This window comes from Nyctereutes procyonoides, unplaced genomic scaffold, assembly GCF_905146905.1.
Source record: "Nyctereutes procyonoides isolate TBG_1078 unplaced genomic scaffold, NYPRO_anot_genome, whole genome shotgun sequence".
NCBI lineage: Eukaryota > Metazoa > Chordata > Mammalia > Carnivora > Canidae > Nyctereutes > Nyctereutes procyonoides.
This window is the reverse complement of record NW_026575120.1, coordinates 12,063,472-12,089,818: the sequence shown is the minus strand read 5'-3', so window position 1 is coordinate 12,089,818 and position 26,347 is coordinate 12,063,472. Positions and strand designations below refer to the sequence as shown.

Sequence of the window (26,347 nt, the reverse complement as noted above, 5' to 3'; positions counted from 1 at the left end):
GATTTACTTTGAATAGTGGAAGGGAAGAGAGAGAACCCCAAATCAATACATCCTCTGTCACAGGGTGAAGGGACCTACTGAGACAGAAATATGCCCACTATTTAGGAATCAGGGGTCTCTCAGAGAAGCATTCAATTATAAGCTTGAGAGGTCTGCTTGTCTTGTCTGTATGCCCCTCCTCCTGCTTGTGCTCACATGCTCTTTTTCCAATAAATACGTTTTTTAAAATCTAGAAATATGTTCAAGCTGGGGGAGGGCTATTCTATTCTATTTATTCTTTCTCCATCTTACTAGAACATCTACATTATCAGCTTCCTCCAGGTTGGAAATGAAGACAAACATCACCTCAAAATGGTTCAGGACTATTTGGATGCTTATTAAACAGGAAGTTTCCATATCCAAACATCAAAACTTGCTATGATTTCATCTAGGCACCATGGTTTTTTAAGGGCACCCAGGGTTTGTTTTCCTGAGGTATGGTAAGACCACACAAAACAAATGGAAACAATTGTCCAGAAAGAAGATTTAAGCTCAGAAATCCCTAGAAACAACAAGCACAGCACCCAATGCAGGGCTACCTGGGGGATGCTAGGAGGCAGAGGGGCACAGGAAAATGAGGGCAAGAGCCTTTCCTGTGGTTTCCTCGGGAAGAGGCAGGGTAAACAGGTTTAGAATGGGCTGATTTGAATCATTTCAGTGGGACATAGTGGCTGTCCCTAGTTGTCAGGTACTCGGTCCTGAGGTGAGGATAGGAAAATATTGCCCTGGAGTCTAAGAGCTTAATAAAATAAGTGGCTAGGGGGATGGACTCTGGATTGATTGATCTGCCTATGAAAGGCACTCTCACAGACAGATTCCCTTTCTCGGTGAATTAGCCAGCCCTCTGGCAGGACAGCAGTGTCAGCAAGAGCCCACGACGTCAGAGCATCAAATACAGAAACTAAACTTGTGGGCACATAGGCAGCTGCGTATTTGTTTTGGGAAGCGTTAACTGTGGACCATGGATAGTCACCATGAAGGTCCTAACTGATCTTACCCCCTCCTCTAGACAAACTGCAGATGACAGCACGATGTTGAAGTCACAATTTCAATGCTAGGATGAGTCAGTTACACGTCTTTCACAGAGGCTTTCCCAGGGGACTGGAGAAGCCAAATGAATAGTAGAAACCCACTATTTCTAAGCACAGTGAGTTTTTCCTGCAGGTAGCATCAGGGTGGCAGGCTTCTTTGAAAGGCCACAAGAGACATCACCCCCCCACACACACACTCCCTCAAAATCACTATCTGTCTGTATTAGGCCTTCTTCTATCCACAAGTCTTCAGTTCTTGTCACACATTCTCTCTAGGAGAACTCTTGGAAAACCATGAATACCTTGTACCTATTTTACTTATCTCTACCATAACAAGAAATAATTCCATTGAATACAAAATATTTAAATGGTATATTCTCTCCAAAGTCCCCCTTATAACTCTGCCTACTGATATATACACCACATACACATATATTAAGTGCATGCGTGCCAAACACCCACGAGGAGCAGCTCTATTTAAGGAAATCTCCACCCACTCCCCTCCACTGAGGTTCATCCAACAGCGCCAACAAGATGGCTATCCACTTCCACATCTCTCCAGGGAACCTGTTCACAGGAAATGCTACTGAGGAGCACAAATCCTGGCAAACAGAAGATGACTCTCTCTTAAGTAAGGGTCGCACTGTACCCAGTAACTCGTGAACTAATAAGCACGGGAAGAGTCCAGCCCTTTAAATTAGTGTGTAAATTATAACCATCAGCCTTTGTGATGGACTAGAGGCTTACAAGATATAAAACTATGACTATGGGACTGATATGCTAATAAGCTTTCTGCGCTGTTGGATGGTTGAGTTGTATGGAGACTAATGTTGCCAGCAGATGAATAATTGCTCTGCATGTACTAAACATAACAGAGCAGCACAGAACTTCATCATTTGTCAGCTTTATTTGTTTAAATGAGAAAAATGCTGACAGCAGTTATTGCTGTAATCCCCTTATTTATCAGATAGAAAATACTAGTTACTCTTAGCAGGTCTAATCCTGTTGGGAGACTAAAAGTTACAGAGTTTTCCAACTAATTGAAGGTAGAGGCTTTAGTGTTCCAAGAAGAGAAATACAAAAGACAGCGGGGAAGAAATGTTGAGAGAAAAAGGAGGAAAATCATTTATTCCTGGCCAACTTTTAATAAAAGGGCTCTAGCCGTAGTCTTAACTTGTTCTGTAGGAAATAAAGAATAGAACATTCAGCACCATGCCAACTGTAGCCCAGTGCCTAACAGCTGTCCCACGTCTTTTATCTACTGCTCATTATCACACTTCTGCAAAGCCCATCGGCAGCATCCTGCCGTGGTCACTGTTGCCAACCTGCTCTCAGTTATACCTGCTGATGGGCACTTGGGAAGGGATTTGACACAGCTCTCCCATGCTTGCCACCCCTCACAGCCTCCTGTCCTTCAATCATTTGGAGGTTCTTTGTGGCCAGATGCTTGGCTTACTAGACTGGAGAACTAGATTCAAGATGGCAGGTTAAGGATCCATCTTTCTCCCTTGGAGACATCATTCCTATCCCAAAACCACACAGAAGTCAGACACCAGCAAACTAGGTTTTGGTGAACTGTTTTGTCATCCAAGGCTCAGTGCCCCTTTCCCAGCCCAGTTTAGCTCAGTGTTTGACCAACCCCGTGTTTCATGTTCCACACTGGAATGTTCCAAGATTGGGGATTAACCAAGAGAATGAGGACATTGCTTTCCAAAGACAAAGTTCCAAAGAACTATTTCCAACATAGCTTTATGAGTAGCAAAGGACCTTCCTCAATTCTTTGAAAGAGGAAAAGAGGAAAATCAAACTTTTCCTGGAAAGCACCATCTCATATTCAAGAGCCTTCTCTAAGGAACCATCATCTGTCACAGTGTTTTGGTCCCCTCCGATGCGTGCATTTGGCTCTGAGTCCCTCTATACTCCACAGTCTCCTGAGAAGACAGAAAACAAGCCATTCTGCTGGAGGAAAGGAGTCCACCATTTTTAGAAGGGAATGTTTGTCATGTGCCTCTTCCTAGTCTGGGGATAGAGCCTAGAAGACAGGCTTCAACAATGAGAAGCTCCCCCATTTTTGAATAACATTATTATCATTACTGATCATTATACCATTGTGTATAGCTTTTTACCTTTAGCAATGCCCTATTTCATCCTAACACCACATTAGTATTGTTTCTGTTCTCATCTTGCCACAGGTCCCACCTCATAGGAAATATATCAAAGATGTCACATGATCTGCAATGTATGTTATTTGAAAACAATAACCAAGTGCATCATATGTGCCTGCCACTATGCCAGGGGCTGAGGATATGGTGACAAAGTAGATGATCCAGATTCTTGCCCTGGAGGAGCTTCTGGGTTGGAGGGGAGACCTCTCAACCTGCCCCAACAATAAGGCATGAAAACTGCCCTGGCAGGAATGCAGAGGGCTACAGGACCCATGGGAATAGCTTCCCACCTCCCCACGGCAACAAAAGCTTCTGGGGGTGGCTGCCATTCCATCAGGGACTTGAAGCCTCTTCCCTTACCTGGTCAGAATGACATCTAAAGCAAAGAATTGCATTTATTTATTCATGAGAGAGAGAGAGAGAGAGAGAGAGAGAGAGAGAGACAGAGTCATCTGCAGAGGGAGAAGCAGGCTCCGTGAGGAGCTCAATGTGGGACTCAATCCCAGTACCCTGGGTTCACTATCTGAACCAAAGGCAGATGCTCAAATGCTGGGCCACTCAGGTGCCCCCTAAAATAAGGTTCAAATATATGTCCAACACAAATTGGACACATATTTGAAGTTTTAAAAGTCTGAGATATTAGGGGAGCATTCACAGAAGTGTGCCTCCATTTCTTTGGGGACCTTGGATATCTTCAGGCCAAAATGCTATTGAAAATAGTAAGTTAAATGTAGATAATTAAAAGGTAGAACCATATTTCATTTTACTGGCAGATGCTTAATTAGGGCTAAATGTCTTTTGCCACTTCATCTTAGCAACAAGATTAAAATGTATTTTGACCAAAAAAAAATAATAATAATAATCCTTTGAATGTGCACGATGCCTAATGAATACTCTTTAGTTTCCCCTAGATAATAACCACTCCACATATTCCTCAGAAGCACCACAAGTTCAGTGTTAAGTACAGAAACTAAGAATACACTCAAGCTCTCCAATTTCCTCCACACCAGAGATTAGAATTAATCAGCACAGAGGTGTCTGGCAGAGGAAAGCAAATTAACTTGATATTGTTGTCTGATAGCGGAGAGAAGGAAACTCAAGAGCCAGGAGTAGACACAGTAGGGTTACATAAAGGACAGAACCCTGTGAAGGACTTACTCAGACATCAGATTCACAGCTATGTGGGCAACAGTCATGATTTCCAACCTTGCCACCCAAGTCAGCGACTTCCCCATCCTGCACTCACCCAAATTATCTGCTGTGAGGTTAGGGTATATCATATGACTTCTACCACCCACAATGCTACCATTGGCTTGGAGAATAACATAAAACTTGAAGGAAAGAATCACAAGCCAGTAGCAAGTTCTTCTAAGCAAGACCAATACTTGCCTATTAATAATATCAGCTCTTTTGTCTTTTTGGAAGTATACAAGTTTGTAATTTTCTATTTGTTTTTGAAGAGTAATCAACAGCCACATGCTCCATTAAAAATAATAATAATAAGCAATTTTAGATTTATCCTTTTGAAGGCTAACCTTGATTGACCACTTGCTCTACACCAGACCCTCAGATGAGTAATCCTCATAGCAGTTTCAAGTGACAGATACAATCATAGCTATTTTACACTTGGTAAAACTGAGGTAGAAAGAAGCCAGGTCACATGTGTACCTGAAACAGTCTATAAAGGGAGAGTCAGATTTCAAACAGTACCATCTAACACTGATAACCTATGCTCTTTATCACCACGCTGTCTTCAAGCTTTCTTTGAGATTCCTCTAACTCCTACTTCAAACAACAATACTTCTGAGAGTTGTATGAATAGAAAAAATGGAAAAAGTCCAAAGGCACTGGTAAAGAATTTAGTGGTCACAACAGATCGCTGGTGCCTATCAGGAGGGGTTAGCAGCTAACTATCTCCGCTAAGGATGGAGTGAGTATAAATGGTCTCCAATTTTTTGTAGCTAGGATTAAACTGGACACGAGAAACAAAGTCTTCATACTCTGTCACAAGTTTATGGAAAGAATTCATAATATTTTCCTGGAAACCTTTTAAGAATAGGTCAGTCCTCTCTGAGTAGCAGACTGATGAACAAGATGAAATCTGGAGTGGGACGGAAGAACATTTCTTTGAAAGTAAGTTTTAAACCCACAGACTGTCAATGGAACCCCTGAGAGATTGATCATTTATGTGTTATGTGGACTAAAATATGTTTCCCAAATGTACCTTGGTGATTTGTGAGTCATTGAAGGTAACTTCAAATTAATGGTTTTCTGGAAGAAACTATATTCAAATCCCCATCACTAGCACAGCAAAGTTCTTAGATACAAACTTTAAAGATTTAATACATTTTTATTTCTACTCTTCTCCCTTTTCTCAACACAATCCATTAACCTTTTATCCCCAGAGAGGGACTCCAGTTGTTTAAAAAGGAAATCACACACAATTGAAAGCCTTGAAATGATATTCTTTAAGAAGAAAAATATTAGTTTACCAGAGTTGAAACTTTTCCCATAACGCATTGGAATACACATTATTTCACTCATTAGAGTTCAATATCTCCAAGGTAGAGTAAGATAAGAGCCATGGAGCGTTGTTAAGGGAACTCCTGTTTTTATTGAACAATAAAAAAGCGGTTTAGCTTATTGATAACTCAAGCTTCCCATAGGCTACTTTATCTTAATTGCCAAGGATGGGTTTTGCTCGTTCTTGTTTTTTTTTTTTTTTCCCCTCTGTGTGTGTGTGTGCGTGTGTGTGCCTTCCTGTTATATTAAATCTCTTAATTTCTCCGGTACTGAGCACTCTGCCTGTTTTCTCAGGGGCGTGATTCACGAGTTGGGATTACCTCTCCACTCCAGATGTTAACAGAGGAAAAACCCCAGGAAGAAGAGTTCCCATATTTCCAAATGAAATGAGGCAGAACAAATGAAAGAGGACCCGTTGGCTTGTGCACAGAACCGAAAGTGTACATTACTAAGAGGTATAGCCATGTCTGTGCAACACAGTAACTCATGTCAAATAAATTGTGCCTTTTGCAGGAAAGAACTCTAGCTCTGGGTTTTCCAAGCTAAATTGCGTGAAAACACACAATCCTTTTTCTTCTTATTTGAACTCTTAGATGACGGGGCCAAATTACCAGAAAGACCAAAGGCAGTTTGCAGCCTTTAACAACTGCAAAGACTTATTGCTTCCAATTTGGAAAATACAAAATATTCTGTGTCTACTCCAAACACTCCCAAGTCTTATACATTTCCCATTAGTACTTTGAAGGAAGAAAATGTTAAGCAAAAATAATATCAAAATTCTCTTGGAGGGCTGACATCGAGATTGTGTTGGCCAAAGATATATAAGGAGTTACTACCAGCTTCTCAAAAAAAAACATGGGCAATTCTCTACCTCTGCTCAAATGTGGTCTTACTGTCTTTGGCCTCTTGGCATCCTTTGCTCCTACTGGACTGGCAGGAGTTACTTTGCAAACCCAATCAAAAGCCATTAAGTCTGTAAAGGTAGTCAAGCCCTGTGCTCAAGCTCAGTATTGAAGACCCCAAGGGAAGTAATGCATCTATTTTTCAATACTGAAGGCCATTTTGTTTCCAGCCTTAATTGCACTGATGTATTGGTTTGGCATACACCATCTCCACTCATCTTGCTCCACTTTCCACTATTTCTCTATTAATACAGACCTTAGGAAACATAATTGCAGTGTGCAGTAGACAGTGATTTTCATTAAGTACAGAAGAAAACTGTTTAGGGCGAAACATTTTTTTTTTCCTATTGATTCAATCAAAATGACTTGGAAGAAAAGGTTGTGCTTATTAAATTCTTTTCAAAGAGGTAGCTGCTAAAATTTAAATTCTTTCTCAACAAAAAATTGGTATATAATCTCTTCAGGTTTTGCCATTTATGAATCCTTATTCTTTCCAGTTTCTTTGAAATTTGTGACTTCTATTGGTCTTTTTTCTTTTTCCTTTTTTTTTTTTTTTAAGTGGAGAGGGGCAACTTTTACATGGAAACAGAGAATGTAATCAGCGCTGCTATCTCCAAGACATGGAGTTGCCTAGCAATGCTAGAGGAATTAAAAGGGGGAAGCAATAGCAAAACAGAACATTGCAAAATTACAAGAGGGTGCAGTGTTAAATTGGATTGCAATACTTATCGAGAGGTCCTTCGATGAGAATGGATATAGGATTTTCTAGGAGTGGTATAAAAAAAAATGCCTGGCCATTTTTCAATGTTCTTCCTAGCTTTCATTTGGAGTTTACCCAATGGGATTCTGCTATTTTGAGTTCATTATGGGACAAAATCTAGGCCAGAAACATCTGACAATAAAACACAGAGCCTCACTGAGCCACTGGAACTTGAGTCCTTTCCAGCTGGACTAATTGAATATAAGACATATAAGCCTTTCATAGTCTCCCATTGTTCTACAGGCTTTTGCTCACATGGCAAATGCTATTCCCTTTGTTGTTCTTTCCCAGATTTCAGAGACCTCCTTTGAAGTTTTCACACCAAGGTAAATGGGGCTACTCTGTTTGTGACTCAGTCTCTCTCAATGCAAGAAATATTTAAGATCTCAATCCTGGGAGCATAAAAGAAGAAACTTTGCTGACACCAAGATTTGATTTGTCTTCCTCCTTTGCCTTGATTATGCCAAACCCTTTCTTTAAGAAGGACATTATACCTGCAATCGTAGAAATGTCTGTTTTCAGTTGGTATAAATTCTTGCCTAACAGCACCAGACACATGACTTAGAATAAAGGATTAGCCTTCACAAAGATGGCAGAAGTGCTGAGGGATAGAGAAATCCCAATGGAATGACTATGGGATTATACACTTGGGAAGCAGAAATACAGGCACATGATGAAAATGAGAAGCCATGTGCTGAAACCCATCCTCATGTCAGTAAGAGAATTTGTCAATATTCTGACTACACAGGAGAACAGGAAACTGTAGTATGTAAATGTGGCTTATAGTCTGGACGGACTATATCTGAAGCAGAAAGCAGGAGACCTGAGTTCTATTTTTCTAAGATTTTATTTTTAAGTAATCTCTACACCCAATGTGGGGCTCAAACTCACAACCCCAAGATCAAGAGTTGCACACTCTACTGACTGAGCCAGCCAGGTGCCCCAGGAGATCTGGGTTCTAGAAATAGCTATGCCATAAACTAGTTGTAGCTCTTGGAATTTAAGATTTTTATTGCATAAAATAGGGCTGTTAGATTATTACTAAGGTCCCTTCCAGTTCTCACATTTAAATTGCAGAATTATAAGCATGCTTTTGGTCTGCAGAACAACATCTCTAAAATAGCCACTTTTTTTTTTCCTTCTTTATACCAGGTCCAAACTGCAAGAGGGAATTGTGATAAGGTTTTAGGTGTTTCTCTACCTTTTGAAATTATGTAATCCCAGATGAGTTCAGAACTGTATGATGCTTAGCACTGTTTATATATGTTTAGTTCTTTGCCTTCTTTATTGATTCCCAGGCAGAAACAGCATCACCTGAAGATCTTTTGGAAAAAGTTTCACTTTTTGCTTTGGAGCAGAGCATACTCTCTCACCCTGTATGCTTCTTTGTTGGCTGGTGATATTACCCCTACTGACTCCCAAGGAAGTAGCATTCTGGATCCATTCTCTTTTCATGTTGCCCATTCTCTCTTGACAACTCGTTTGTCTCCATGGCTTCATCCTTTCTTTATGACGACCAAATTGACTCTTCTATCTCTGAACTCTATAAACTCCATATCTACATCTCTTCATTATATCCCACAAATATTTCAAATTCAGCTTGTCCAAAGATCTCAGCCTTCTCTCCTTGCTAATATATTTACATCAATAGCATCCTCCCCTTCTGCTTCTGTTGAGACTGTTACTCCTCCATCTTTTCATTCATTCATTGCACCAGCTAATAAGTCTGATTGGTTAAAGTGCTTCTCACACCAGAAATCTAGTTCTTATTTCTGTGGCTACCACTCTGGAGGCCAGACTTTTCTTTCAACTCAACTGAAATATCCCAGTCTCCTAACTCATCCATTCTTGTTTCTTCTTACCATTCCAAACACCTGTACCAGATTCCATCTTAAAAGCAGAGCTCCAGCCACTGCATTCCCATATGTCAATATAATCAATCCCACCCTGCCCATATTCGTGAAATTAAGTAAGGAACTGCTCACTTATAAGTGAGGCCTTTTAAGCCCTTGATTGAACTAAATTGGCCAGTTTCCACATCCATTTTCTCTTTCAACCAAATCAGACTTCTTGCTTTCTTTTTCTTTCTTTTTTTTTAATTTATTTATTTATGATAGTCACAGAGAGAGAGAGAGAGAGAGAGAGAGAGAGAGAGAGAGGCAGAGACACAGGCAGAGGGAGAAGCAGGCTCCATGCACCGGGAGCCCGATATGGGATTCGATCCCGCGTCTCCAGGATCGCACCCTGAGCCAAAGGCAGGCGCCAAACCACTGCGCCACCCAGGGATCCCGACTTCTTGCTTTCTTTTTAAAAGATTTTACTTATTTATTCATGAGAGATACACAGAGAAGCAGAGACATAAGCAGAGGGAGAAGTAGGCTCCCTGTGCAGGGCCTGATGCAGGGCTTGATCCCAGGACCCTGGGATCACAACCTGAGCTGAAGGCAGATGGTCAACCACTGAGCCACCCACTAAGCTTTCCTTCATTGCTAATGTTGACCTCCAGGCCACAGATCTCTCTCTCTCTCTCTCTATCTCCTATTTAGTATAGAATTAATAAATTAATTCACTCACTTACTTTGAATTAAGGAATCATCAATATTCCTTTCAAATGCTCTTTCTTGGGCAGCCCCAGTGGCGCAGTGGTTTAGTGCTGCCTGCAGCCCAGGGTGTGATCCTTGGAGACCCGGGATCGAGTCCCACATTGGATTCCCTGCATGGAGCCTGCTTCTGCCCCCCCCTCCTCTATCTGTGTCTCTATGAATAAGTAAATAAAATCTTAAAAAAACAAATGCTATTGCTTCCACGCCTTTTCTGATAATCCTAATTATCAGAAAAAAAAGTCATAAGCTTTTTTTTTTTTTTTAATGCTCCATAGGATAAGTACATCTATGGGTATATTGGACTTCTCCATATCAGTAGGTGTAAAGTCCCAGAGATCACTGTGTCTTCGCTTTCTTCGGACACTATATAAGGCCTTTCGCATTGAGTAGCAGTGGTATAGAGTTAATACATTAAGCTGACTTGAAACTCCTAATTATACTCAGGCTTTCTGACTTATTCAAAATCTGTTATCTAGAGAGTGAGTTGGAAGAGTAAGAGCAAAAATCTATAGTGAGAACAGATTGGTTTTAGGGTGAGGCTAAATTTTCAGGTGGTCTGAGGAGCCAAAGTTCAAAAGCATATACTGTTTCTGTTACACACTAAAATTTAACAAGTTACAAATTTCGCAAGTTTTTTAAAATGTATTATTTATTTTAGGGAGAGCAAGTAAGCAAGCATGCACAAGCAGGGGGAGGAGGAAGCACTGAGCATGGGGCTCAATTCAAGAGCCTGAGATCATGACCTGAGCTGAAATCAAAAGTCAAACACTTAACTGAACCACCCAGGCACCCTTAAATTTTGCAAGTTTGAAGTCAAATAATCTTGCTTTCAGATTCAGTACAAACCTGTAGTTTGCTTAGTGTCTCTGAGTCTCAGTTTCCTTATCTAAAAGAAGGTAATGACAGTATGATTTATCCCAGAGGGCTGTTGGAAAGACAGTGAGAAAAGGTCTGTCAAATGCTTAGATAAGACCTGGTACATAGTAAGTGTTCAATAAACACTAGCCAGTATGATCATTATTCTCATCATCCCCATAGGCTAAGTTAGCCAAATTAATAAAGACAGCCCCTAAATTCTTTCATAATGGAGATACTATTCATTTTAGCACTCAGATTTGGGCTCTGTCATCACACAGAACCTAAAGAAGATTCAGAAACCCTCAACCATGGAGAATGATGTTATAAGAATAAGATCTAGGAGGAAAGTTTAAAGAAACTGAAATCATGCTGCTGAAAAAAGGTGTTTGGTGAAAGATTTGCCTTCCAAAATATTTAGAATTGAGAATATGAAAGCAATGACTGGTAGATCTTATTTCCAGTGAGAATATTAGCTTCCATACAAAATTGGGTGCTAAAGTTATATAGAGGGGGGAAATAAAAATGCCCCTTTACTCTCCTAGAGTCAACTAGCAAAGTTGCTGTGGAGTCATTTAAATATACAATAGCACCTTGTATTCCTGGATGATGTCAATAGGACCTTATTCAAATAAAGCACTGGTGGGTGGCCCCCATAGCTTTTATCAGCCAGAGACAACATGAGGATCTAAAGAGCCACCATGTGAGGATCTAAGAATTGCTTCACATTCTTACCTGAACTCTCATCCAGACTCTCCTCAGAGACATGTTCATTTTGATGGACCCACTCGCCATTGCATTTGAAGAATATCTGCATGGCCGGCCTTGCTTTGCACCTCAGTGCAATGGGGTTGCTCTTGATGATGTAAGCATCGTCTGGCTCTTCTATGAAATGAGGCAGGGTCCCAGGAGCTGAGGGGATGGACTCAGGGAGGACTTCGCCATTGTCAGTTCCTGCAAAATCGAAGAGGCCATTAGCATGCTGCCTATATCAACAGTACATGTGTCAGGATGTGGGCTTTAGGAATCTGTGCTGGAAAACACTGCATCCTATCAATACAGCACACTCGTGAAGGCCTATGCACATGAATTCTCTTCTAGAGGACTAAACTAGTATAATATGGTGCCTCAAGCTGGACACCCCTTCAGGGTCACCAGACAAGGGAAAATAATGAATAGGAAATTTCCTCAAAATTGCAGTTCTGAGTCTGCAAGTCTTTGCTGAAAGAACAGAGACAACATGTGGCGGATGAGAAGCTGAAACTTCAATTCCATCTGGCGAGTGGTTTACTGAAGGTGTCCAATGAAGGCCTCCGAGCTGCCTCCAAACTTTGAAATAATGGTGGAAATAGCTTTTGTTCTCCCATAAATGAGCATGGATAATGCCAATGTTGTCGGAGGATGTTCAGTCTTAAGACATGTGAAAAAAATTCCAAATTGTCTGCCTTCTCTACCTATGAAACTGGAGATTGGCTGGTATTCAACAGTTTTCTCCAAAACCTCACCAACTTACTGAACCTTTTAAAAGGAATGCACATTCGTTCCACTTGACCATGGCTATATTCTCTGCCCCAACCCTCCCCTCAATATACTGTGAATCTCTTTCAAGGCTACAAACTGAAATGAACCATTAAAATAGCCATGAGCTTTTTACTTTTGGACCTATAATTATGTATCTTCAAAGATAAAAAAAAAATGGCCACGATTCTCCCCTAAATTTAGGGAATTGATGAGTAGAGAGAAGCAAAATAAAAAGGGAAAGGCAGAAGCCAAGACTTCACTTCACTACCTCTTCACTACACTAAGCAAGGACTTAAGTCCTGGGAAACTACCACTAAGTCACAGGGAGCAAGATCTGAATGGGAAGTGCCAGTATGGTGGAAGTGCCCAAGAGCAACAGGTATGCCTTCCATGACCACTCCAAAGAAAGAACAAAGAGGGCAAGAATTTCATAGGGAGATCAACAAATGCCCTGGAAAGGGTTATTCACATGCAAAGCAAACCAGTCTCCAGGAGAAAGCTGGGGAAAGGGACCCAGCTAGGGCACTGGATGAACAACCCAGTTCATCAGGAGCAGGAGCAAGCCTCGGTGACAGGGTGCATCCTGTAATGTAGACTGGCCCCTCTCTGTGCACCTTCAGCATAGTTTGGAACAAGAGCCTCTTATGATTCACACTTAGGTCCACAACATGTATCAAGGAAGCACCGTCCAAGGTAAACATAAGTCACAGTAGTAGGGGGTAATATTTTAAGACTTGGGGCATTCTCCAATGCAAATAGAAAGAGAGGGACTAGGGCATAAAAGGTATAACAGCCTATAATTCTATTTTTGTGTAAGGAAGGAAATGAAAGACAGTGAGTTATGAAAAACACGCCTTGTCAGTGGAAACACACAAGCACCACTTGTACCACTGCAATGAATTACATAAAACAAGAGTCTGAATCTCCAAACTATTTTTTTCCCACTAAATACATCAACGTAAGGGAGGATAAAACCTCACACAGCAAAGAGTTTAAGATACTGTAAGCTTTAAAATGCATTTATAATAGAAAAGCCAGATCATGTGTAAGTTACTGGAAGTACCAAAAATTCATCCTAAAGCAAATGCCCTAAAGAGCAAGAGAAGAAACTATTTATGTCATAAAAGTACAATACAGTCACTCAAAATAAAATGTGTATATGCCATATGGCATAAGAAGGGTTTCAGGACAGTATCTGAGAGGTTTATTGTGGTTTTTTTTTTAATGTTTTAAATTACATTGACAATGGACTTCATAAAATAGATCATATATTAATTCATTTTGTTACTGACTGCTCATGCCAATTTCCATCTTCAATAAATACTAAGTCCCCTCAGGCTTTTGTAAATCCATGCATTAGAGGAAATGACAAAGGTATTAAAAGATTTTATATGGACATCAAACAGCTCACACTCCCATCACGGGCTTGAGTTCTGTCCAAAGTAATTCATTGCTGCAGAAAAGGGTCACTTGATAAAGAATACCCAAACCTTATGGTGTCAGCCTCAATGAACAGCCCCAGGCATACATTTTGGATGATGCCTTTTGCTTAACTAGTAACAATGCACGAATGTCCAAAGTAACTACTAAAATGAGGCAGGGTGAATCATAAACAACTAATTCTAAATAAACAGTAAGGCCGCTTTATTCAGAATAAATAAACTGTCAAAGGCACTACATCATTAATCAAGTTTAAACCATCCAATTCACAAAACAGAGATCTAAAAGCAATTAAGCTACCATCCTGCTATTTTAATAAATACCCTTTAAACAAAGTAAGAAGTTTAGCTTTCACCTGAAACAAAACAGGAGAGTAGAATAGAAAAGTATGTAGGTAAGTGTCCTGCTATCTCAAGGACCTCCATTAAGAATCAATCAATCTTAATGTTCAGAGGAGGGGGGAAGAAGGCAAATTGTAACATTACATCTTAATTATTACTGAAGCCATGTCAAAGTCATGTATGTCTAGGGAAAGGGCCAGGATCCATGAAAGAAGGAACAAAGGAAAATGTCAATTTATCAAGGGTGGCAGTTGGAAGGTGAGATCATAGGTATATTTGCATACATATCACCATGTATTTGTATCCTTCCAACAATGAAATGAAATAAATGATTTTCTTTATTTGTTTTGTTTTGTTTTTGCTTTTCCGTTTTTAAGTTTTTATTTATTTATTCATGAGAGGCACACAGAGAGGCAGAGACACAGGCAGAGGGAGAAGCAGGCTGCTTGCAGGGAGCCCGATGTAGGACTGATCCCAGGATCCCCGGATCATGACCTGAGCCAAAGGCAGACGCTCAACCACTGAGCTACCCAGGTGCCCAGGTTTTTTGCTTTGTATAGTGAAATGTTGGTAGCGGTGTTTACTAACACCCTCCTCTAGGCCCACTTCCTCTCCCCTACGTTCCTCACTGGGCTCAGGATCAAATTTGTACTGCAGTAATGCCCAGCTCTCCAGATGGCTTCTGTGCCACAAGAAGGCTGGGATCTCCCAGCAGGCAGACCTCCAGGAAGATATCCCTCCCTTAACCCGCAAGGCCCAGAGTCACCTGCCTCCATTTAAGCAAAAGGAATGTGGCAGAAAGAAAAGAAGTGATGTGGGTACTTTTCAGGGGCTTAGAAGTTGCCAATGGATACCGCTCTTTGGAAGAGGTGGGAGGGGGTGGCAACTTACCTTAATAAATGGTTTTATGGAAGCCTGCATGAACAGTTGTGGGCTTCAGGGTAAAGGAACCTATAATCTCAATACACACGCCACTGCTTTCTAATTCAAAGAAAAGTTTTAAACCCAGTGTGACAAGCGCTGGTGACTATGTGACCCGGTCAATTGCCTTTTCCCATGCCTGCTTTTACAGTAGAGGCTGCAGAAGGCATGGACTCAGTTTACTTCTTTGCAGGTAGGAATGGTCACGTGACAACCCCCTGGCAAATGATTCCTAAGCAGAAATCTCTGAGGAAGCTTTTATTTTCCTGATAAAAGAAACAGGGGTAGTAGGTTCCTGTCCCTTCTCCTTCTTGTTCCTGCCTTAACTAGGGAAGTTCAAGAGGAAAAATCTCAGAGGAGCAGACAGTGTAGAGTGAAATAGCTCCATGGGGCATCCACCTCCAGATAATTTTTTTTTAATCTTTACTTATTTAAACTACTAACAGTCAGATTTTTCTGTTGTTTTACAGAAGATATTCCTCACTGATACAAGTAGGAATAGCTTCTTAAGCAAAACCAGAGCTCCAAGCTTCACTTTATTAAATTCCAATGTTCTCAGTGCTACAGAATTTGGGACAGCTAAAAAAGCATGGAAACTAGGAGAGCAGGGAGTAAAAACTAAGAGCTGCCATGTACTGAATGATTACAGAATATGGCGATGCAACTTCTATGTGGATTAGGTCACTTAAGCTTCATACCAACTCTCTGTGGGAGGCACTATAAGTATCCTGTTTCGCAACTGAGGAAATGCTTCAGTTAGTGTGCCTTGTCTAAGGTTATACGGTTGGTCAATGGGGCCCAGAATTTGAACACAGGTCTCAGACTCCAATCACCTCACAATTTAATTTTAGTTCAGATGAATGGACCCTTAGAAGTCTGGCATGATAATTTAGTGAGCGTCTTATGGCAGTAGCATGCAGTTCATAAAACCAAAGAAGATATAAAATTGTTTATTATCCATGTAGTACCTGAGAGCCTATGTTAAGTGTAATATTCATCTTAAAGATCATTCACACAGTTATCCTGTTAGCAGACTAGAAAGGTCAGAAAGGGTGTATTATGGACATATTCTAGACAAGGTCTTGAGAAAAAAAATATTTTTGAGAGAACAGCACAGCAGGTATTCAACTAATTATGATCAAATGACTAGGTATCCTCACTCAAGTCAGAAAACAAAGAGGTTGAAGAATAAGTGTTTGAGAGTAATGAAAAAGCTTTTTCATTATTTCATTTGGAAACAAATATTCTTGCTTAGGGATGAAACTAACTACTGAAACTCCAATTAAAATAACATGGAGTAGGGGTGCCTGAGTGGTGTAGTTAATTAAGCGTCTGACTCTTGGTTTCAGCTCAAGTCATGATCTCAGGGTCATGAGATTGAGCCCTATGTTGGGCTCCATGCTGAGTGGGGAGTCTGCTTAAGCTTCTCTCCCTCTCCCTCTGCCCTCCCCTCTGTGTGTGTGCACACATACTCATTCTCTCTCTCTCAAAATGACTAAATAAATATTTCAGAAAATAACAAGGATTATTACAGGAGACAGTGAACCTCAGCAAGAAAGAGACTGGGGCCAGGGCAATGCCATATTATCATGTTTAACCATACAACACTGCCACTATTCTACACATTGATCTATTAAATCTGTAACAGGATTGGGCACAGTGGAGGCCAGAGTCATTCCAAACTGGGATTCATAACACCCTGGGCTACCACAAAGTATGCTGGCATTGCACAGGGTTAGAATATCAATAAAGTTGAACTTTAACAGGCTTTACGAAATTCTAAATTATTTTCATACTTTTTTTTTTTCCCAAGAGTACTTTGAAACACATTTCTTCTTCTTTTTTTTTTCCCCTTTTCTATCTCCAAAGTATGCTGTATTCTCACTGGTACTAAATATCTGTATTTGTTTCAATGTCCAACCAATAATCCTGCCATAAAGACTATATCTGGTAAAAGAGAAGAACTTTAGAAACAAATAATCTGACTTAAACTCTAGGTTACCTCTGTGAACTTCTATGAGTAACTTAACTACAAGGTTCCAATTTTCTCATTAAAAAAAATGAGCGATTAAAATTTATTAGTCAGTGGTTTATGACATTAAAGTAAGATAAAGTATGGAAAAAATACACAGTATTCTCCAAATGTCACATAAATACAATGTGCCACCACTACCACCACCAACACCAGTGCCTAGATAAACAGCAAACAAAACAAAGATATTTATAATTATGATCTCTATGACTTCCATTCCCAAGCTTATTATCCTAATATTTGTATTTTAATTTTGTGATTATGACTCTTATGTTCAGCCCAGAGCCCGCATGATATGAACTGTCACTTGTAACATGTTTTTGCTATTTTCTACCCATATATATGTTAGTATAATTTTGTTAGGTCAAAACCCATGAAAACATGCTGTGAAGCATTTATTTATTCAATAAACACATAGCAAATGCTTATACCATAAACCAGGCACATGGCTGTCCTGCAATGCAGTATGATAATACACAATGGATTTCCTGCTGGCCAGATCCCAAAACCATTGCCTTTAATAGGCAAGCAGTTATTAACCATAGGAGATTTCACAGTATTCCAGAGCTCCTCTCACTGCAGTATTTAAATGAAGCAAGGCACCTTAGAAATAGCTCTTTAAATTCCACTTGATGTCTGTGAGCATATTGGGCCACAGCAATATACAAATCAGAGCAGAAAGCCATACGAGGGAAACCAAGTTACATAACCTAAGACAATACAATAGAGCTAGGTTCTTTGCTTTTGTTTACAGAAATGTGGCTTGTCTCCATATGGTTATTTAATTAGACAGGGGATGCATTGTACCACTGAATGCAGAACAAGAGCCAGAATTTTACATACCAAATATTTAATGCAATTTATGAAACACAGACTCTTTCCCTAGGCCTCAATAAGAGTTTTCTTTTTTTAAACTCAAACTATTCTACCTTCTTCCCAACCTCTAATAAAAATGGAAATGTTTTATATATCACTGTATTTGCGTAGTTCACCTCACCTGTGTCGATCTTCTGTATTGTCAGCCTAGGATATTATTCCATTGAGCAGATCTTAAATTTTTCAGAGTACAAGATGGTAAACAACACTTCCTACATAGTCAAAGAAATATGAAGGGCCATTCTTTGTTCCTCAAACAAGAAACTTCAGATTTCAGGAGAGCTTATAAAAGCACATTCACTATTCCCCAAATTATCACAACTTAACTTAATATATTCATTTTTTAAACTGACGTATGTGTGCATGCCTACTAAGATTAGTCAGTGTTCTCTGTATTGGAGATTCAAAGTTAACTGAGACATAGTTAATTTATTCAAGGAGCTCATACACTAAATTAGAGAGAAAAAATTACAGAACAACAATAAACATGCAAACAGTATATTAGAAGTATACACAAAATGTCATAGGAGCACTATGGAGAGGGGGAGGGAGTGAGGAGGGGAGAGAGAGAGAGAGAGAGAGAGAGAGAGAACCTGACTTTCCTTGGAAGGGTTCATGGACAACACCACAGGGAAGATAACATTTCAGCACAGTTTGGACACAGGACTTGAAGACTTGAACAGAGAACAAATGGAGAAGGCATTCCAACCTGAGTCATGGTATGTGCCCCAAATATATTTCATTAGAACTCACATTTGAAAGAGTTTACTTTGACGTTTGTACTAAATCATTGGTCCTACTTGGACCTAACATCTCGAATATTTTTATTTTATTTTATTTATTTGAGAGAGAGAAAAGAGAGAAAGCATGAGTAGGAAGAGGGGAAACCACACTCACCACAGAGCAGGAAGCCTGCCTTGGGGCTTGATTCCAGAACTTTGGGATCATGACCTGAACGGGAAGGCAGATGCTTAACTGACTGAACCACCCAAGTGTTCCCCCAACATCTATTTCTACCTGCCTCTAAGAGCTTTCTGAGATGCAGACACAGAGTAACCACCAAATTACAGAAAGATAGTATTCTTGGTTTAACAACATGGGCCCCAAAGCCAGGTTTAAAGTAACTATTTGTATAGACTTCCAATGAGGGAGAAACCATGTTTACTGCTATGTTGGAAAGAGTTATTCTTGAAATCATACCAATACAAGTGGCATTATCTCCCAAGGCCATAGGAAAAGTTTTTTTGTTCTTAAAATGACCACCATTTTGGTTCTCCCTTGACTTATACACAAAATAGATTTCTGACGCTGTGTCTTAAGGCAGAGATTTTACACTCTTTCTGATGGCAGGCCTTGTTCCTGAAGCAACATGCAATATACAATCAGAGTTAGCATGAGACACTTATTCCCATGATAGCAGTTCTCCAAAGGGAATAAGAGGCCACATTTAGTTCAATGGTTCTCTATGCATTATGAGATTATTGAGAATTTACATTTGCGTTGTTTTGCTTTCACTCTATTTTTAAAACGTGTTATATATACATACACTTAGAAATAGAATATAACAATATAACCATATACCTATATATAGCATGTGTGTATGTATGTGTGTACATATTTATACATAAACAATTCTCTGTTGAGAGAAGGAATATAAAAGTTTCTGTAAACTATGGCAACTTCCAGAATTTACTTCACGGCGTCTAACTTCTGTGTTAAAATTCATGAATCAGAAAAACTAACAAATCTATCCCTAGGAAAAAAAAATGTAAAGGATTAGATTATAAAATTTATAAAAATTATTCATTCTAAAATGTAAAAAAAAGAGAGTAATACTTTGCTGAAAATAGGAGGTAAGATTAAGCTTAGAAATTGTTTCTTAATTTTTTCCCCAACAATGGATATATTTGTGTATGAATGTGTACCACTGACTAGTGTTCAAATTCTTCTGAAAACCTAGTGGGATTTGGGAAAGGTTTTGCTTTTCAAAGTGTTACCACTTTTCATTTATAACTGACAGTTTTTGAGAGTGAGGCCATTCATAGTTATGGAAAAATGGTTGTTTTAATGCAACACTGAATGACAGAAAACCAAACAATCAAACACCATTCTCATATTTTTCATTCTTGGAAAATTACCTTTCAGGAAGAGCTTCGTATTTTATGTTCTGAACGCAAATACAGCAGGGACTTTCAATCTTTTTATGACAAAAAGAAGAAACAAAAGGTGGGAAACAAAAGCATAAGGAGCAAACACTAAATTCCCTTTGAAATAAACACACTTCCATTGCATGTCAGGTCACATTTTTAAAAACTCAGATGGTGACCTATAAATTCGCGTATCTCAAAATTTTAATATGGGCCAATTTGACTGCAACCTGGTTTGATACATTTTCTTGTATGTGAACTGGACTCAAGCAAAACAGAGTGGGAGTTCATCTTAGATAATATCTGGGCGAACTCTTATCTCAGACCCTCAGAGGTTAAACAACTTATCAAAGAGCTCCAAGGAGCAAACTTAGGTTGAAATCTCTCTGTTGACATCTAAAATAATATTTTCCCCATTATGCTGCTTTTATTTGGACAGGATACAAAAAACTAAAGATATAACTAAGTCTTGTGTTATCATCTATGAGAAATTTTACACAGAAAACAATCTTATAAAAATCTCTTATGATGACCTTGTAACTTGCAAACATTATAGTAAAATCGAACACAATAAAAAATATGATCTTTAATTTTTATGATGCTTTTTATTGCAATTTATGTCTTATTATAAAACATTAAATTAGAGAAAAATTAAGTGTATTCTTTAAAATATTGTTATCCATTATCATCAAATTCCCAAATTCCCATTCAGTATATTTCATTCTCTTTTCTTTCTTTATCAGATGTATATTGAATATTTGGGTTTTCTGTGCATATTTGGGAGATGTTATTTCATTTTCCCATGGTATTACTTTCCATTAACTAGATTCTTAATGATTGAGAGTAGATATGTCAGCTTTGAACTTGCCATTTTCTTACTATTTAAGAAAATACTATTACTTTAAGTATTAGTATAGTACTAAAGTACTATTACTTAAGTATTTAAGAAAACTTACTTTTAAGAAAATACTACTACTAATAAAACTATTACCATTTCCAAACTTTATTTTATATTGCTATTATAATGCTATTATAATGCTCCACTTATCTATTACTCTGATTAGACCCAAATGTGTCTCTTCAACCCATTTCCTTCTCTAGACATTCCAATCTGTATAAGAAATTGCCTCCAGATATATTCACATAAATGTCCCTATAGACTTATCAAACTATTTTTTTTTTTTTAGATTTGAGAGAGAGAGAGAGAAAGAGAGAGAATGTGCAAGTAGAGGGAGGAGCAGAGGAAGAGAATCTTGAGCAGACTTCCTGCTGAGCACAGACCCAGAAAAGGGGCTCAATCCCAGGACCCTGAGATCATGACCTGACCCAAAACCAAGAGTTAACACCCAACTAAGCCCCCCAGGTGCTCATAGACCCACTCAAACTTCTTATACCTAAAGGGACAGCTTATTACTTGGCTCCTGATCTGTTCTCTGACCTAAGTTCCCTAAATGTAGTAGTCACGGGGTTCTCCAAATTCCCCAGGGCAAGGCATCACCTACTTTCCCCTGCTCAGCCCCTACATCCAATTTATCACGAAACCCTACTGGCTCTGTCTCCTAAATATCTGTGTAATTCAGTAACTGCTTTTCATCTCTATTCCCACTACCCTGCCCCTAGTCACTACCACTGTTCTTCTGAATGACTATCACCAATCCAGTCTTCATTTTCATTCTTGCTCATCCTCCTTCACACCTAATCAAGTCACCACCAGGAGGCTCCAGGCACCACCAATTCAGTCAGTGGCCTAAGGCTCTTCACCGGGGATCAGTCTGTGCCATGCTTTCCTTCTGCCTACTTTACTAATTTCTCCCAGTTTACTTTACTAATTTCTCCCAGGTGAGAAAGCCTGTTCTCACCTTTCAAGCTTTATTTAGTTGACACATCAGTGTGAAGCCCTACTGGAACTTCGGGGATACATTACTCTGCTTTGCCCGTCCATAATACTTTGTACAACTATATAATTATTCATGTATACCAATGTACCTTCTTTTAGACTGTAGATTCCATGAAGGCAAAGGACAAGAATATCTAAATTAACAGATAGCTGAATGAAGCATGTTGAAACTCTGTGACCACTCTCTCTGTAACAAATATGTATTAAATACATATGATGTACAACTAAATTTATTTTAAAAAAACTTTGCAAACTGACATGGCCACCAGCATTATAAAACTTTATCATTTTCCTCATCCTCACCAGTAATAAACATTTGGTGATATTTGCTAATTGATGGGTAAAATTAATATTAAATGACATATACTTCTTGGTTATCAGCCAAGTTGAATATTAAAACATGTTTATCAACTATTTCATTTACCCTTCTACAAATCACAAATTTGTATTTTTTACCATTTTGATTTTGTTTTACAGTTTTAAAATGCAGCTACAGAATCTCTAAAAATAAGTACAAACATAAATTAATTGCATAGATTCCATTGTTCCTGTATCAGGTGCTTAATCACACGAATTACACCCTAATTTTATGCTATTTCTTCCAATCCATTAATTCCTTCTTTCATCACCAATTTGGAGTTACAGAAATCAAAAGATCAGTTCCACTATTCCAGAAGCAAGAGAAGTTTGACTAAAATGGTTAGCTCTAGACAAAAATGGTCTTGTGCAGGGAAGAACTTACATCTTAAAAAAAAATAAATCAACATTTTATGAGGAGGATTCATAAAGAGAAGTAAGAGGAACAAGATTTGTCTTCCATTTCTTAATGAAATGACCTTCTTTCCACAGCAAAGTCCTTCTTCTGGAAATCACATAAGATGTTGATATGAGGATGAAGTTTTGATGCTCATATGAAATTCCTTAATTCCTTTGTTATTTTTCCTAACACAGAGATTTAGTTGATCCTGCTGAGATGCGGTATTTAGTGAAGACTGACAATATACCACATAGCACTAGTGACCAGCAACAGAAGCTGTGTCCTGATCTGATCTGACAGTCATCTGATTGGGAGGTGGAACATGTATAGTTGAGGGAGCTTAATATCCTTATCCTCCTTAGAGAGGATGTCAGACACTGTCAGAAACAGATTTATACCAAGTTGTATTAGAAACACAAAATACTATTCCTCCTGATATCTTTTATCAAGAGGCAGCTTGATACAAGAGAACAAATGTGGGCTTGGAGGTAAGGCTTGATTCAAATCCAGGCTCTCTTACAATTAGTTATAAGACCTGAGGCAAGGTATCTAACCTGCTGTATCCTCCTAATTCTTCCATATAGAAAAAGAATACTATAATACTCTACAGAACTATGAAACTGTTGTATGCATTCAAAAGTAGGTAAGTGTAAACTGACCAGGCTATTATAGGCCATATAATAAGCACTCCATATTAACAGAAATTATTATAAATTTCCCTTCTTAAGGTCTGGCCCAACTGCCTCCCCAAATTCTCTTACCTCCCAAACTCCTCCATCTTCCCCAGAAAATCAGTTTAAGCACTCAGCTGCCTGTTCCAGCTTTCCTATTCCTACAAGATGTACAGAACCCTCCAGCCTTATCTCTAGGCCCCAAATGTAGAACTTATTCATATAAATGCAGACAGCCAGGAAGCAAATTTAGGAGAAGCATAAACAATAAGCTTCTTATGCTGGGCTCTCTAATGAGGCTCTATAAGTTTCAGGGCTTTCTAAGCAATGTCTTTTATGGATATATTCTCCACTCAAATAATTTGCGACCCCTGAACAACAGCACATCTAAATTACAAACCTTTTACCTCTACTTTTAGAAGATCCTACCAGTTTTAAAGGGGTAATTAAAAAGATGAATGGCCATTCACAGCCTAACTCACAGGGAACATATTTGGTGTTCTTCCCATACTGTGGTTATCACACAAGACTCTCCCTCCCCTATAAAGCCTCCCTCACAGAAGAAACAAATAGCCAGAATTTTTCCAGGGCCTCCTGCACATGACCAGGAAATGGTTTGGCCGGAGGCTGACATTCAGAGGCTAACAGACACATAAGTTGAGGCTTTTTCCCCTCAGGTGAATTGATCGAAGGTTAAATTGGGCACTCAAAAAGCAAGAGAACCTCCCATGGCCTTTGCTGGACATTTTGTACTATCTTTTCAAAGACATACTGCTTTTAACCCTGAAGCTCCAGAACACAAAAATCTTGTAATTTATATATCAATAGACAGTATTCTCTCTGATACAAAGGCAAAATCAGAATAGCATGCTTGGGTGGACCAAACTCTACAATAATGAAATTATTACAGTAGAAGAAGGCTACCCAATTCTTGGAACGTAGCTTACAGGAATGTACATCAACAACAAAACAAAAACAAACAAAAAGAGAATGAGTAATTCTTGATTTACAACTTGAATCTTTAGAGATACAAAATTGTAACTCTAAGAGCAATTCCAAGTCCAATCACCGTTTCCTATTTGCCTTCAGACATTTAAAGAGACTGTAAAAAAAAAATCGTAATATTGGAAGTAAAACTGTTGTGCACTGAAGAAAAAGAAAAAATTAGCCAGATTTCTCAAAGACAAACAGACCCCAAGAATCCTAGGAGAAAACCTGCATTCTTACCTGTCCCTTGAAGATATAAATCTTATCATGTCTTTGAAGTGTAAACACTCCAGGAGGAACTATATCTATACCCTAAGACAAAAAAAAAAAAAAAAAAAAGAAAGAAAAAAGAAAGAAGAAAGAAAGAAAAAGAAAGAAAGAAGAAAGAAAGAAAGAAAGAAAGAAAGAAAGAAAGAAAGAAAGAAAGAAAGAAGAGAAGAAAAGAAAAGAAAACAAATCCCCAAATCTGGTCCATGGTCTTCATAAGATCACTTGTCAAGAACAAATACAAATCTCAAAAGACTTCTCTACAAATATTGGTAAAAAACTAGAACCATATAAGTGGGTAACTTTATCTTGTTCCACCTGCCAGAGACTCCAGGATTCATAAACTAGTGAGCTTTGTATTGCCCCTGATTTATAGCTAAAATTTTAGAACAGAAGCTATGTAGTCTCTGTGTCAGCCTTTTTATATTATCTATGGAATATATACACATATATATATATTCCATATATATATATATATGTATATATATAGGACATTTTTCAACCTCTGGAGGTTATTGAAAAAATTAATTTGTAAAGAACTCTTTAATTGGCTTACAGACAGGTGCTTATCAAGTTATGCATTTCTAAATCTCAGAAATACAATGGAAATGAACTCAAATGTTTATCAAGTTCACACGCTCTCATATGTTTTGGTAAAAGCTAGTTTAATTTTGCTGATTTAATTTTAGAGTTATCAGCATTAAGTATAATACTTATAATCTACCTGTTTTTACTAAAAGTCAAATGAACTCATGCTATCTCTGTAACAAACTTTGTCAGCAAGATAGATAATTTCAAACGATGGCTAACTGCTTTAATGTCCCATGAAATCATCATAAGGAATCTAAAAATGGTTGCTAAAAAAAGTTTATTAAATTGAAGTAGGAGGAGAGTTTTTAGGTAATCATTTCAACAATGTTTTACAGTATGTGTACTTGAAAATAGCTAAATTTCTTTGACTTCCACTGGTAAGAGTTGTGCTATGTTAAATGGCATTTCATTGACTATCTAGATTATTTCCAAATACGATAAAATACAGAAACAGTGGTTATTGAACATAAGTTTATCCACTTCTGGATTCTTATTACAGAGAAACTAAAGATATCTGGATTTGCCAATATACATGCCTGATGCCACATACTAAATAAACTGTACTATGGAGAAAGTGTATGCTTCTAAAAAATCATGAAATATTCTCAAAAAATTGCCAATTTAAAAAATGCTGGCATGACAAACAGTTGACAAGGGCTTAGTTTTCACCAGAAATTAAGGTTTCCACGGGTTAAGAATTCTAATATACAGGGGCACCTGGGTGGCTCAGTTGGTTAGATGTCTGCCTTAGGCCCAGGTCATGATTCCAGTCCCACATCAGGCTCTCTGCAGGGAGCTTGCTTCTCCCTTTGCCTATGTCTCTGCCTCTCTGTGTCTCTCATGGATAAATAAATAGAATCTTAAAAAAAAATAAAACTAGGAGAAATAAGATGGCAAAAATGTATGCAAGGAAAATTTTATTTTTGTTGTTGTTAGAAAAGGTATGAGGTATAGAGATCATTTTTTTAGAGGAAAGTGAAAGTGATTTTGCCTAAATGGCTATTTCAGAATGGAAGAAGGA

General features: G+C 38.6%; 1 protein-coding gene across 2 annotated transcripts in view; it reads right to left on the bottom strand.

Moving 5' to 3' along the window:
* UNC5D (unc-5 netrin receptor D) overlaps positions 1-26,347 on the bottom strand; it is a 527,088-nt gene that overhangs the window by 211,476 nt on the left and 289,265 nt on the right. The window contains exon 2 of one of the 2 annotated variants that reach the window (XM_055335242.1): positions 11,614-11,832. In XM_055335242.1, the coding sequence (XP_055191217.1) occupies positions 11,614-11,832 (219 nt within the window). Of the gene's footprint in view, positions 1-11,613; positions 11,833-26,347 lie in introns of those variants that run through there. The other variant, XM_055335243.1, reaches the window with a different exon arrangement.